This window comes from Hesperophylax consimilis, chromosome 13, assembly GCF_061612785.1.
Source record: "Hesperophylax consimilis isolate HC1 chromosome 13, BYU_Hcon_1.0, whole genome shotgun sequence".
NCBI classification, from domain to species: Eukaryota; Metazoa; Arthropoda; class Insecta; order Trichoptera; family Limnephilidae; genus Hesperophylax; species Hesperophylax consimilis.
The window spans coordinates 3,808,326-3,823,306 of record NC_142848.1 but is presented as its reverse complement, the minus strand read 5'-3'; the positions used below and the strand labels follow the sequence as shown (position 1 = coordinate 3,823,306).

The 14,981-nt window shown below is 35.6% G+C and overlaps 1 protein-coding gene across 1 annotated transcript; it reads right to left on the bottom strand.

Moving 5' to 3' along the window:
• Positions 1–11: 11 nt before the first annotated feature.
• Positions 12–14,291, bottom strand: Rtca (RNA 3'-terminal phosphate cyclase). Its single transcript, XM_089638450.1, has 9 exons — positions 14,126–14,291; positions 13,826–13,943; positions 13,561–13,687; positions 9,476–9,581; positions 8,241–8,462; positions 5,967–6,091; positions 2,540–2,687; positions 879–989; positions 12–149 (listed from the first exon to the last, which is right to left on the bottom strand). Exons 1-9 carry the CDS (start codon positions 14,168–14,170, stop codon positions 66–68), a joined length of 1,086 nt encoding a protein of 361 aa, XP_089494576.1. The 5' UTR covers positions 14,171–14,291; the 3' UTR covers positions 12–65.
• Between the last annotated feature and the right edge of the window lie 690 nt (positions 14,292–14,981).

Below are 14,981 nucleotides of genomic sequence, written 5' to 3'. Positions count from 1 at the left end.
ACACAATTGAATTCACGATCAAATTTTATTTATAAAAGAATATGTAACAATTTTAAAAAATATATTTATTGCAAATATTTGTTGACAAGCCCAATCCCTTCGCAGGTGATAATGTTTGAGTGGCCCTCTTCTTGGATGAAGAACTTTGCCTGAAAAATTTAAAAATAATTATTCTACCACATAACAAATGTATTACATTCGGTTTCGTAAAGTAGGTACCTAGTCCTTATTTGAGTTTTATCTAGTGTTATTTTTTATATTGTTTTCGAGAGATAATAATGTATTTTAGTTCATTTACTTGTATATAGGAAAAAAATCCTACAAAAACATGGCTTTTAATTTTTTACATTTGGCATCGGCGCGTTTAGGTACCATTTCTTACGGTAAGCGTCTCAACTTAGCAAAATGATTTCATAAGCTGTGAGAAGGCTGTAAGTTTGCGCGGATGCGATTAGACCTGTCAAAACTTACACCTCTTACGACTTCTGTAACTTGCTATAAATAACAGTAAGAGACTTATAGTGTCGTTTAGTTTGGTAATTTTGCCATAAATCACTTATGTAAGCGAAATATGGGAAAAAAACTTATGTGTGTAAAGACAGCATTAGAAGCAGCTGTTCTAAACGATGAAGTAATGCTGCAGTACTTGCATTGCACACAAATATAGAATTAATCCGTTAAATATGCCAGACTTATGTTGACATCATTGAATTCACTGAATTCAAGAAGTAATCGCCCTGATGTGCTGATGTCTGGAATGGACTGGGTTGTCATTGCCGCAAAGTTAGCAAAGATGGGGAATTTTTCAAGATCGCTGACATACCCACAGAGTTCAACAGAGGACGACCCCACCAGCTGTGTAATACATATTGTCAAACCTCAGTTAGCTTCTCTGCAATGAAGATCGCCGTCTTGGTGTGTAGCGTCAGCTCCCCAACTCGGATGTGAGATGTTCCATCAGCCAAAGCCATGAAAAGTATCATTTGGTCCTAAAAGATCAGATAATATAACTATGGATATAAATGGGAACTTACCAAAGACATTATTATTACACTTTATACACGTAGAAATCTATAAAGGCGTAGACACTTAATAGTCCTGGATCGATTGATCATTTTACACGTCCTGGGTAGTTCACAGCCCACTTGCGAAGTGATTGGGTCACAAGGATTTAATCTTTGATCAATCAATCAATGTCATGAACCATAGAAGACAGAACGTAGAAAAAAATACCATAGTCAGATTGATGCGCTGTGTACTGCCGTGTACCGTATTGCCATAGACCATAGATGAAAAAATTGTGTAGAGCTGTGTATAAATTGTGTCTCATTCTCGCCACAGAGAAATATATCACTCCATATCAGGTTGATCTGATATGGAGTGGCAGTGCGGTTCTAGGTTCCAGTTGGCTTTTATTTTTAAAAAGATTAGTCTTTTTAAACCTATTTTTAAAATATCCCAGTTAATATCACATGTCAGAGGAAAAATTAAGTTTTATCAAAATGGCAAGAGTTAAAAAAAAAATTATAAATATATGTAGTAAGTATGTTGGAAATGTAACTTTGACACGAAAGGTTCAACCCGCCGAGACTTCACAACACTGCCCATTAGCTTAGCAAGAAGAGTAAGAGTATTAGTTAGGGAAGTATTAATTAACATCTTGAAACATATATTACAAATATTATGAAAATCTTCAATCTGTAAACTTCACCCGGCATAACACAGGGGCATCCCTACATCCCTAGCATGGCGGTTGAAATAACATTCAAAATGTATTATCCAATGTAAATTTTCTTTGAAATAACATACTGTTGTACACAGTGGCGGCTTGTGACTGTTGGGTGTACTAGAGCAGTGGTCCCCAACCCCCGGTCCGCGGATCGGTACGTGGTGCGTGGTGCAAATGGTACCGGGCCGCGAAAAAAAACTTATTCTGTTGAAAACATCTTTACGCTAAGTAACCGCCAACGCAATACCTTTGAACAAAATTCAATAAAAATTATTAAAATCGTTCTAGAATATTAACATTTAATTTAACCACCCTCAGCGGGCTGCGGTAAAATTTTCAGACGTTGACCGGTCCGCGGCGACAAAAAGGTTGGAGACCACTGTACTAGAGTGCTAATATGACAAAAAATAACATTATTGATGTTATTGTAGGTGATAACATGTTCTTTTTTTTATAAAATTCAGTTTTTTGTATGAAGACTTTCAGGAAATCCGTGCGGCACACGGCCAAACTGATAATTTTGACACAAATTTTCGAAACGAAATAAATAATCGTTTTGGACCTTCGTTTCGACCTAACACCTATAATGTTGAATTTTTCAAACATAGCACTCTGTCACACCCAAAAGTCACGAGCCGCCATTGGTTGTACACCGTCATTAGACGGTTGGTATATATACTTGTTATTAGATACTTTGTAATTTTCTTAATGTTAACCCTCTGTCTGCTGTACACTTACCGATGATCTTACTTACTTTTATCAATATGTATTATTTGTTATCACGCTATTAATAAAAAATAAAAACAAAACCTGGCAGTAGGAGTCGAAGCAGGCCCCTGCGTGCACGCTGTCTACTATCAACTGTGCGGCGCTGCGCCCCACCGCTGAGGTCGGGATACCCCGGTTACCGAGCCCTGTGCCCCCCAACACACAGCCAGTGGTCGTGGTGCAGATCAAGCTGGAATAACAAAATACACAAGTTACATTTTTATTTGATTCAATAACATTTTTATAAAGGTTATTTGGGCCTCACTGGGTGGTTTACCCGTGCCAAGGCAAGATTGCATTCATATTATTATTTATTTTTAAATTTAATATAATTGGACGAGTCTTTGGTGGGGAAAGTATCAGATATCAAAACATAAAATTTACCATACAAAGCCAGAATGAACAACTTGCGATTCAATTTAATTTCAGAATAGCGATGGGTCATGACTCATTTTATAAAGAGCGGGAGCTACGGTATCAGTCCAATTGTTTCGTACTGCTCAAAGAGTCGACTCAATTGAAGACGGCTCATTTGAGAGGGAAAATAAGATGCTAGATTAGATTAGTTAGACAGTGTAGGTACATATCGTCGCATTAATTCGTAGACTGCGTAACTCCAATTTTTTCGAAAATACGTTTTTAATGCCATCTAGTGTTAAAATTAGTCCCGCATCGACTAGTAAAACTCGCAAATTTAAAAAAAAATTAACCTTTTAGATAAACACAAATTAGGACTCTGCGTAACAACATGGTGTCATTTTTACTCGCGAATACTTCGAAACTCCTTAATTCAGTATTGGCCGGTGAGCCGTGAATACTTCGAAACTCCTTAATTCAGTATTGGCCGGTGAGCAGTGAATACTTCGAAACTCCTTAATTCAGTATTGGCCGGTGAGCCGTGCACGCTGGTTGTGTTTTTGACTGAGGAAATTTATTTACGGTGTAATAGTTTTACCGTGAAATCAACTGAGATAAGTTGATTAATCAATGTTGAACATTTTATAACCTTAATTTTAATTGTGAAGTCACGAATAGTGTTTGTATCTGTAGTCTAAACTGACGTCATCATCACTGCACGAATTGATTTAACCAACCCGGAGCCCTTCGCGTCCTAATAGGTTGTTGTTCTGTGATTATCTCTTCTTCAAGGTCACCATCTCTTTGCAAGTGGATCTCCTCCTGATGCATATCCGGATCCGGTTCTTCACTGTCCTCTTCAAACAAACCCAAAATATTGACAGTGGAACGTGCGGCAATTCCATCTCGTCTCTCCTCAGACACAGTCCGTTCTCTGTCAGGCATCTTCCGCGGGTCAAGCACATGTCTTGGTATGCCATCTACTTCAATGTTGTTGACTGAAGTAAGTCCTGTCACCCTTCCATGCACAATGTGCATCTCCCATCTACTGGCTTAACCGCAACAAGATCGCCCACTTAGAACTCAGTCAATACTTCCTCTTCTATATTCTCTTGCGCAGAAGGGTGTCTCCACGAGTAAGTGTGAACTATACTAGACAGCGCAACACCTTGATCATCCTGACTTTTTGCAGCCAAAGATTGTATCAAAACACTGCCTGCAGGGGATCGCTTCCACTTCTGGCTGCAGTTCTCTTTATTGTTTGATGATGTCGTTCAACTATACCGTTTCCAGCTGGTCGGTATGCCGCACGAAATCTTTGACGAACATTCCATCTCTTACACTTATCTGCAACACTGTAGGAACAAAATGCAGTACCATTGTCCATGAGAACTACTTTGGGCGGGCCTCTTTCCCAAAACACTTCTTCCAAATGTCTGACAATCGAAGCAGCATTATCTGACTCGATTTCCCGCCACACGGCAAATCTACTTTGACCGCAATCAATAAATGTGAGTAAATATTTCCTACCGAAATGAATAACATCAACTCCCAAGCGACTCCAGGTTGTCACAACATTAAGATTACCCGCTTCATGGGATGATGGCGGAGGGTCAATTGTCCTGCATTGTACGCAGGAACGCACGCATCTATCGACGTCCTTTTTTCTCACCTCGGGATCGACCAGCCGGGCAAGATGAAGCGTTCGCTTTACTCCAAAGTGATGCTGAGCATGAAGAGTTTCTACGCTTAAAGCACATGTTTGCTCACCAGTTCCACTTTCAAGTCTCTCCCACCTATCTTCACACTCTGAGGAGTCTCTTTCACAACGTTTCCTGTCATGGCTACTCTTTGCCCGGGTCTTGCAAACCCTAGTAAGTACATCAGTTTTATTTCTACAGGACTCTACAAGGGTGATCGACAATGTCAGATCAAATTCTTCTACAAACTCCTTCATCAACCCCAAGCGTCACTTAACGAGCATCTCTGACACGACTACTCCCGGTCAGTGTAGATCTCACCCAGCACAAAACCGTCGCCGAATCTGTAATGATCTCCAGAGTTTGAAGATTTCACTTGAGAGCCAGATTTAATCCCTTAAGGAAGGAAAAGTACCAGCATTTACAAGACTTAAAACAGACATTAGAAAAGGATTACCACTCCTTTTACGATAACCTTCCGCATCATTAAAATCATTCAAATGCATCTAAATAGACTGCCTCGACATATACATACATTGTTGTGTTTTATTCTGTTAATGTAAAATTCCTATCTCCCAAATCTTCTGCTAGGTTGTTCATAAAACTGTTCGCAGAAAAGTATGTATCTTTTGTAAAATGCGTATCTCCATTCTCGGTTTTTATGTAAACTTCCTAACTCCGATTTGAAATAGAAAGCCATTACAAAAGTTTAATGATTGAAAATAAATTTCGAAATATATTATATGTTCGAAACATAAATAAAAAGAATGAGCCGTCTTTCATTTTTTTTCACTACGAGGTTTTTTGTGCCTCCTGTAAAATTTTACATTTGGTGGTTACGCATTCTACGAATTAATGCGACGATATGTCTAAGTTCAGATGTCGGACAGTAGGAAGCTGTTCAATCAATGAGTATGAAATAAAAATTAATTATTGGATAATTTTAATGACATTAAAACGTATAATCTGTACCTGAGAAGCATACCGATTCAACTACAAACAGGAAATGTTCAGTAGAGCTGAAAAACTATGTTTTTTAGCAAATCTCTTTTATTTTAATTGAACAACAGTTTTTTCAATTATGTACCTGTCAAAACATTTGTGAAAATAGTGAGAGATTTGCTAAAACGATATAGTTTTTCGGCTCTCCTGAACATTTTGTGTTTTGGAGGCACATCTGTATGCTTCTCAGGTACAGAAATATCTAATTATAAAAAAAGAGTAACCATTCAATTGAACCGTGGTACGGTTTACCGAGAGTCGTACGAATACGATTAAAAAAAAAGAGCTACCTCAATAGTGCAGTTCGTTCATAAATGACTCATCACTATGTCAGAAGATGCCAATGTTTTTTTTTTAGTTAATTATTATTACAACTAATAATAAATAAATATAAGATTGATACAACTAACATTATACCATTAGCGTTATTGGGCGCCATGTCTCGTGACTCCTTGTAGCTTTCAATCTCAGGATCAGATATTCCCAGGTCACCAATTAACCTCTCCTTGGCTGCATTTGCCATTTCATCCGCTAGCTGCAATTAAATAACATTCATTTCGTAACAGTATCAATAATCACTGTAGGGTTCAACTCCTCTGCTAGCTATATAAGTCCTTCAACATTGTACAGGCTACATTTTCCCAACATAATGATCGTAGTACGAGTTTTTGAAATATTTTCATAGATCGAAAATATTAAATTTTTACACTTCATTGATTTCAAAATTGGAATTCCTATAAATGAAATCAATTATGTAAATTTACGAAGTAAACACAATTTATCGAAATTATCTGAAAGACAATAAAAATTCGATCTCCTTTTACAGTATAAAATTGTTAATTCAAGATTTGACTGCCCTGACCACCACATGTACCTCCGAGGCATTCTAGATGGAATATATTACTTCACAACAATAACATTGCATTCAATTCTGTTATGGAGAGAATACATAGACTGGGTAATGAGGTTGTAGATATCGCTGATATTTTCTATTAAAATCTTGACACATTCAAAGCCAAATTAGTTCAGCACTTTTTAGTTAATGTAAATAATGAGTAATCATAATATATTTTTTCATTTTTATTACTCGTATATAAATTTCAAGGGTTCTTTAAAGTTAGTGTGATAAAAACTTAAGGCCCCGTAGTAAGCGTTCAAAGATGGTTTGAAAGGGAGATATGTAAATACGAATGTTAGAGGGAGCCGCTAATATTAAAAAAAAACGATAATAATTAAACATAAAGGGTGAAAATATTTAATAAAACACGACTCTTTTGAAATAGAATAAAAATCTCTCGACAAATGCTTTTGTTGCATTTAAAGTTACGCTGTAAATTTTTTCATGGCTATAACATATTAAATAACAAAGTTGTTAATAATTTTTTTGAGCTTACTTTGCGATTTTTTTCTATCGAGGGAATTTCATATAATAACAAATGTATAGATATTATCTACAAAAATATTTTTTTAAGAGTTAACGAGAAACTTTTTGTAAATCGGTAGAAATTGGGTCTGCGGGGGCTTAGCAAGTATATTGTATTTTATATTGTTGTTTTCAATTTAATTTATAATCGTTATGCAAAAGCCCATAACCCGGGAATGTTTGTCTTAATATTTGTAAATTTAACAATAATTTTAATCTTAAAAACCCAAGTATAACTTAAAACTTCATTTTGATGTACAGTTTTTATTTATTTATTTTAAATAATAACTATTATTATTTAATTTAATAAAATAGTTTATTTTTACATTTTAAAAAATTGTGGTTAAACTGATAAAACAGAACAGTGGCAAAACAGAACATGATAAAATAACAGGTTAGGTTAGGTTAGGTAAATTATTTGTTTGTTATTTTTCTTTAATGTTCTGTTTTGTCATGGAACCGTGAAATATTTATTTATTATTTTATAAACAAATTGTCCAATAACGAGTATGTTTATAATTTCGTCTAATTTAATAAATCAAGACCAAAATTTATTCTGAAATCATAAGATTTATAACTAGGTACTTAATTAAATCAGTGGCGGCTCGTGACTTTTGGGTTGCTAGAGTGCTAATATTACAAAAAATGGCTTAATTGATGTTGTTGTAGCTGAAAACGACTTTTTTTTTTTTTTCGAAAATTGATTTTTTGTATGAAGATTTTCAGGAATTCCGTGCGGCGCACGGCTATACTGAAATTTCCTGAAAATCTTCATACAAAAAATCGATTTTCGAAAAAAAAAAAAAAATCATTTTCAGCTATAACAACATCAGAAATGCCATTTTTTATAATATTAGCACTCTAGTACACCCAAAAGTCACGAGCCGCCACTGAATTAAATACCTACCTATTTAATTATAAGCCGTAAATACTTTACGTAACATTTTTGTATTTCAAATAAGGTGTTATATAATTGTTCCAAAGAAATGTCACTATCTCAATAACAATTGTTTTTTCGTCTTTCTTCAGGCAGGAGGATACCATAATATTGATTATTCTGATTTGAAGGCTCATAGTAAAAACTACGATCATGCAAACTCTAGCGTGATAAAAAGGTAGTAATGAACATAGCCAACATCTTGAACTGGAACCGAAACGTAACAAACAAATTTACAGACAGTTGAAATATCAAATGGTCGAATTAAAAGAGGACTTCGTCAAGCCCAAATGCGAATCACCTTTGTAAATAACCGAATTATACCTTTTTGTTAAGCATGCCTGCCACAAAGCTGAAGCCTTGGAGCGTGTCCGGTTTGCCTGCATCTACCACGGTGATTGCCTTCAGACACTTGATCGGTGTCACGGAGACTGTGGTGTGGCCACCCCCCTTGGGGAAGTAGCCCCGCTTGTGAAGCTCAAAGTCAAACGTGGGGCCACCAAACCTCTCCAGGTTGGGACGGAAGACCTCGCTGGTGTAGTCTACCTGCCATCACACATATTTTGTCATTATACTGCGAACAAGCATTGTCAGAAATACTGTATTTGAGGTAGGCAGGGAGGTATGGAATTGGCAGAGGAAGGATGAAAGTAGACTGAATGCTGTAGAAATGAGATCCCTGAGGAGTATGTATGGTAAAACCGTGAATGTGGAGATCCAGAATGAATGAGAGTCAGAATAATAGAAGAATACATATATATGAGACGATGTATGAATGTAAATGAAGCTAGAAGAGTGTGTTCTAGGACAGAGTTGTATGGCGGTCCATCCTCTCTGCCTTCCACTGTGGGAAAAATAGGCATGGTGGTTAGTTATTTAGCTATACTAAAATTGAGATAGCCAGTATTGAAAATTTGTGTTACTTAATATTTGGAGATCTTAAAGTTATGGATTTAAAAATATATTTAGTTCCTAGTATTCAGATAGAACAGCAAAATAACTCCATTTCGGTCATTTTATTTAAAAAAACGAAAAGTGCACGAATTACAGACTTATCTTATCTCACGGGCTTATTGTCGATATTCTGAGAATAAGTAATAAGTCACATAATCCAGACATAATCAATTTTCACTGAAAAAAAATTAAGTAAACAGCCCATGTTGGCTGTTGTTTATTTGTGTTCATCTATCAAATAAATATAGATACAGTGAAACCCACTCACAAGGTTCCTACATTAGAAGTTTCCATGTTTATAAAGTCATGTCCCCCAATTTATCCCACATATTTTGTAAGGTTTTACCATATAAGAATTTTTTATCCGGTCCCATCGAAAACCTTATAAAAGAAACTTTCATTACACTTATGACTGTAGATAAACACAAATTTCTTAATGAAATACCATTAAATTTAATTAATTAATGCTTATTGTGTGTTAATGCAAACCTTTAACTGACAAAAATTAAAGACTTTTGTCAATAAAACTCTTTGCAAGTATTGACTGTATCATTCCATCAACCTTTATTGACGTAAAAGTTTTATTTGAAGTGTCATATCATTACCTGCGGGGCCATATCTGCATTTGTGCCCCCTCGGAGCTGCAGGGTCACTGGTGCGGGGGCGAATAGAGCGCAGGGCACAGCCACCTGCATCAGTAGACTGATTGATCTACAAACAACGTCCATAATGTGAATATAGTCCACAGTAGCAGAGGGTTGTCGTGAGTCATCTGGGAATAATGTTTATCATGTTGAATTCTTGCACAATTGAAGGGTCGGGTAGAGACAATGTCAACCATTATTTTTGTTAAAACTGAGTTGAGTGAATTGATAGCAACAAAAAATAAATGGTTCCATGATAACTCAACACAATGATAATTCAACATACTTTTAAAATGTGCAGAGATGTGCTTTATTTCAAATGGAAATGCAAAATGGGTATTTTCGATTTTGCATTTTAAATGCTTTTCTAAAAACCATTTTGCATTTGGCATTTTAAATGCTTTTCTCAATGCATTTTCCATTTTAAATGCTTTTTTGCAACATTCTTCCTACTTTCTCCACTCATCTTTTTTTCATAAGCCCCAAATATCAGTCGGTCCTCAACCTCGCCATGATAGATAATTTACATTTGTCAAGTTGCTCCCTGGTAGGAGCCCTGGCAATTGAGTGATACCATTACAAAAAATACTGATTTAAATACTGAACATGGCCATGACGCTGTAATATTAAATGTTAGATAGCAGTTTCTATGTTTTTACGTTGGCAACATTAGTACCGCGCAAATTTTTTGTGGTTTCATAATCTGTAGTCGTGGTGTTTTTGGATTTACCATCATGTAATATGTTTGTTCTACATTGATGTCCATTATTAAATGACAAAATTGTTTAAAAATTCTATAATTATTTTAATTGTTTGACCTGAGAAACCATTTTGCATTTTCAATGCATTTTGAAAATAGGTATTTTGCATTTTGCATTTGAAATGCTTTTCTAAAAACCATTTTGCATTTTGCATTTTCAAATGGAAAAGTTTTGACCCATTTCTATTTTGCATTTCAAATGATTTTGGGTACCCATTTTGCACATCTCTGAAAATGTGATAGTCATTATAAATGATGAAGAAAATTAACCTATAAACCTAACCTTCGTAACCTATTTAACCTAGTTTAGGTTTCATCACCTTTCATGAATTTTTAGAGCTGTGTTGAGTTGTCCAGTTACCACAATTAAGGCAATGCCCATAAGTAGTAATGCAAAATCATGTGTTTTTGGTTTGAAAATTTGGTCGCCTAGAAATGTTTCAGATGCTTTAATTAAATACTGCGAGTAGAATACATCTTGACCTTTGAAACAATTGAGTATTTTTTTATATAAGTCTTTTTATAAGCCCAGAAAAAAATAATGTATAGGCCTATGAAAACTGCTTTAAAGTTCAAAATCTCCTACTTACGAACCCATTTTCGGTTATGATTTTATTGTATAGTGTGGCAAATTAAGTTATTTATAAAATGATCGGAAAAAAATTAAATATTTATGCCTGAACATCCACAAAATAAAATAAAAGGCACTTTTTGGCCATGTTTTTTTCTTGCATAAATCAAAACAGGCGGATGGTGTTAAGCGGGAATTGAAACCTTATTGCCATCTAGGTAAGGGTTGTTATTGATAGCGGATCAATTTAAAATATTACACGACGTAGTGCATCGCCTTAAGGTTGCAATTTGGGAAGCAGGTTTTTAGACGGTAACCAACACCTCTGCCATAGGTCACCTCAAGTAGTTGGCTACGTTTGGTAATTGGTGCCCGGGTTTATCCGGTAAGGTATGTTCAGGATGCGCCTGCCCAACTTCCGCGTGGCATACCAGATCGGGAGAGGTTGGTTTGGGGAGACCCTTTGACCGCTCTACGGGTCTCTCGACCCATTGCTTTACGTCGCAGTGGGAGAGATATGTACATATGAGTCGTGTAATTTCTATACCCGCTATATCAACTTTCATTGATTTGGAGAAAACCGCAAAAAACTGTCACATCTCTAGCGTACATAAGTAAATGCATTAAAAATTTTTATATAATGAATTGGAGTAATAAAATTTCGAAAAGCTTTTATTTTTCTATATATGTCTAGCAATAATTAAGTAATTTCGATAAATAAAATGGATATAGCGGATTTTGATACTCACTTCGTGATTTTGAAAGTCAACTGAGGCGACATGGCGGGTTTAGAAACTTTACCAGGCCCTCTGCGACCCTCTATCTTGCCTTTCAATATTAACTGGAGCAAGTGATACTTCTCCCCTGGAAGTACATGACCCAGATATGAAATTTTCCTGATTTTTATTAATCTAAGCAGTTTTCTCTCTGCTCTAGCCCGCCTGAGAATTTCTGTGTTGGTGATCATGTCGGTCCATGGGACTTTGAGTATTCTCCGGTGAAGCCACATTTCAAAAGCCTCTAACCTGTTCATGGTATTTACTTTCAAGGTCCATGTTTCACATCCATACAACAAGACCGACCACACATAACATTTTAGCATTCTCTGCCTTAGTTTTAAGCTGATATTATCATTGCAGAAGAGGGATTTCATTTTAATGAACGCAGTTCTTTCTGCTTCAAGTCTGCACCTAACCTCTACATCTGGGTCAAGAGTCTCCGTGAGAATACTGCCGAGGTATCTAAATCTTTCGACCTGTTCGACATTGCAACCATTTAACTGTATCACTGATTCAGAGTGATCTAGTCGTCCAAATGTCATCCATTTTGTTTTATTGACGTTGATTGTTAGGCCCAGTTGCTCACCAGCATTATTAACAAGATTTAATAGGTCTTGGAGGTCATCAATACAGTCAGCTAGTAATACAGTATCATCTGCGTATCTTATGTTATTAATGACAACTCCGTTGATCTTAAGACCCTTCTCAAAGTAATATAACAGCAAGTCACATTTCTGGTGAAATAATGTCACTTCCCCACATTGTTTTTTTTTTTAAATATCTGGCCGAGTAAATAAAACTAATTTTTCGAAATCAGTTTGATATTACCTAAACCAAATCTGTCTTCTATTTGCAATTCCTGATATAAATTAATATTTAGAGGTTGAAGGTACGGTCGAACCCCAAATCTGTGTTTCTCCTCCCTGGTGCAATAATTTCTGCGACCGCTAAAACGGCAAGAAAGTCTTCCTCGTCAAAACTCATCTTGACAGTTGACAGCGAAAATGAGAGCGCACACGTCTTCCTCATCAGATATCTACAAAATAATGACAAAATGTCTATGGCCATGTCCACCGTGCCCCAATGTTTCAACAAATGGAGGAGACGGAATGTGGATGAAAACAAAAAAGTTTGCCCTAATGTTTGACGTATTGTTTGTGGAAACGGTTGCAGTAGACTTCGCTTTACAACCATTTCATTTGGTTGATGGCCATATATCATTGTTATCTCATTAGATTTATTTGAAAATATTTTGGAACAAAAGAGACGATTCTGTCCGAGAACCAGATTTAATTGGAAGCGTTAGCTCGAAAATTAGTATCGAAATCAAGGTAAGTACAAAATTAAACTGAATTAAACTGAAAACTGAAACAGTTTAATTTTGTACCCTGACGATGCTCGAGTGAAGCGAAACCGGTCGGTCTTAAAATCAATAAAAAATCGTGGTTTTAAACAAAAACAAAAAAATTGTTTTATTTCATTAAAATGTTAAACCACAAAGTGATTGCTTTCTACGAAAGTATTATTTCTAAACAGTAAAGAATGTTATGACGTAAGTTTGTACACAGTTTTGATTGACATAATGTTATTGAAAAATACTTTAATATATATATTTAAATTGTTTATGTTTTGATACATGGAACTTTGTTCTGCAAAATGTAAAATTGATTTATCTCGAAACTAAGAAAATGAGGGTTGACACTATCTGCGCCCGAGCACTTCAATTATCTTCCTTTTCACACGACTTGCATCGAACGAAAGAGACAGATAATACCGAAATACCTAATATTTCCATTTGAATACCCATTAAATTGAAGAATGTTTGCATGAATATATGAATTGGGGATTCCACAAAATGCCACTGGCTCGAGACATGGGACTCTTTGGAGGTATTCACATTAAATAAAAATAATAATTAAAGAAAAGTTGTAGTTACCCAGCAGTTTGAATATTTGCAGTGAATTCTCCAGATGTGAGTTTATTTGGGATGAATTCTACTTCTGTAGATCCTAGTTCAGCTCCTCTTACCCGAGCATTGCACATATCTTTTAAAAGCAAAATTCCTGAAATGATTCATAGATTGTTCATATTAGGTAATACAGTAAATCAAAAGAATAGATATTCCTATAATGTGGATGAATGTTAGGTCCACTCTTTCAAAGATTTGGTTTGATGTACATAGTGGTATTATATTTACAAACCTTTGAGATGCTGGGCTGCTAAGCCTGGTTTGCTCCGACCAGCTCGGATTTTGATTATTTTAATGGCAATTCCACACAAAGCGCTTAATGTTATTGACATTCGAAGAATCTGTCCTCCCTGGAAAACGCGATAAAATAGAGAAAATAATTATGATTAAGTACACCGCCGTCGTGTGCTTCCAAGAAACATTTTTAAGAATAAGAAGAATACGAAGTCTGTAAGATCGATTAATAGGTAAACAAATTCTGAATTATTTTAACCGGCGAAAAATTAGGTTAAGACCATAAACATTCGCTTACCCCTTCAAGAACGCTTCCATCAATTTCCACCATATTTTCCGACATAATAGCTGCTAATAAAAATGATTTATCTCTAAATATATTATTTTGATAACAAATAAATTTTGGGCTAACTATAAACAAACCACTTTCAGGCTACCTAATTTTTCAATTTGACAGCTGCTGCTGTCATCTATTTGGCAAATTTTAAAATTGAAACAATTAATAACAAGATGGCAACATTAGGAACCTGCGATGCGTAATCACTAGGATTCTGTAAATTTCGCTATTTTTGTGTTGAGGTTTTTTTAAAATATTTTTTTACAAAATAGAAAATGTATTACAGCACACGGGGTTTGTATCACAGTACATGGAGGTTTTGAATGTGAACTTGTAAATAATTTGTAAACTTTACTGTACCCAGATAATATCTGCCCACGAGGATTCCCCACAAACATTCTACGTAAAATTGATTCCCCCAATAGTTATTCGAATCCATGGGGGAGGGGGGTCGTTTTCTATGAGACATAATTCCCCAATTTCAGATGTATGATTCCCCACATTTTTTTCCAAATCCATGGGGGAGGGGTTGTTACAGAACTTCTGTGAAAGGTTATGGGAGGGGGGTGGCTACGAAATTCCCTGTTTAAAAATTCCCCACATTTTTCCTAAAATAATTACCAAAATAAATAAAAGTACCCTATAAAAATACATATTAAAAATACCTGTAAGTAATAAATACGTCTCAGTATAAAATACTTGTGAGTATTTTGGAATCAGGTATTTTGGAGATTTGTCACAAGTACAAAGTATCGCATGAAAATATCCGGTACGTGATTGGTTTATTTATGCCCCGTACTGCTGGGTACGATAAATA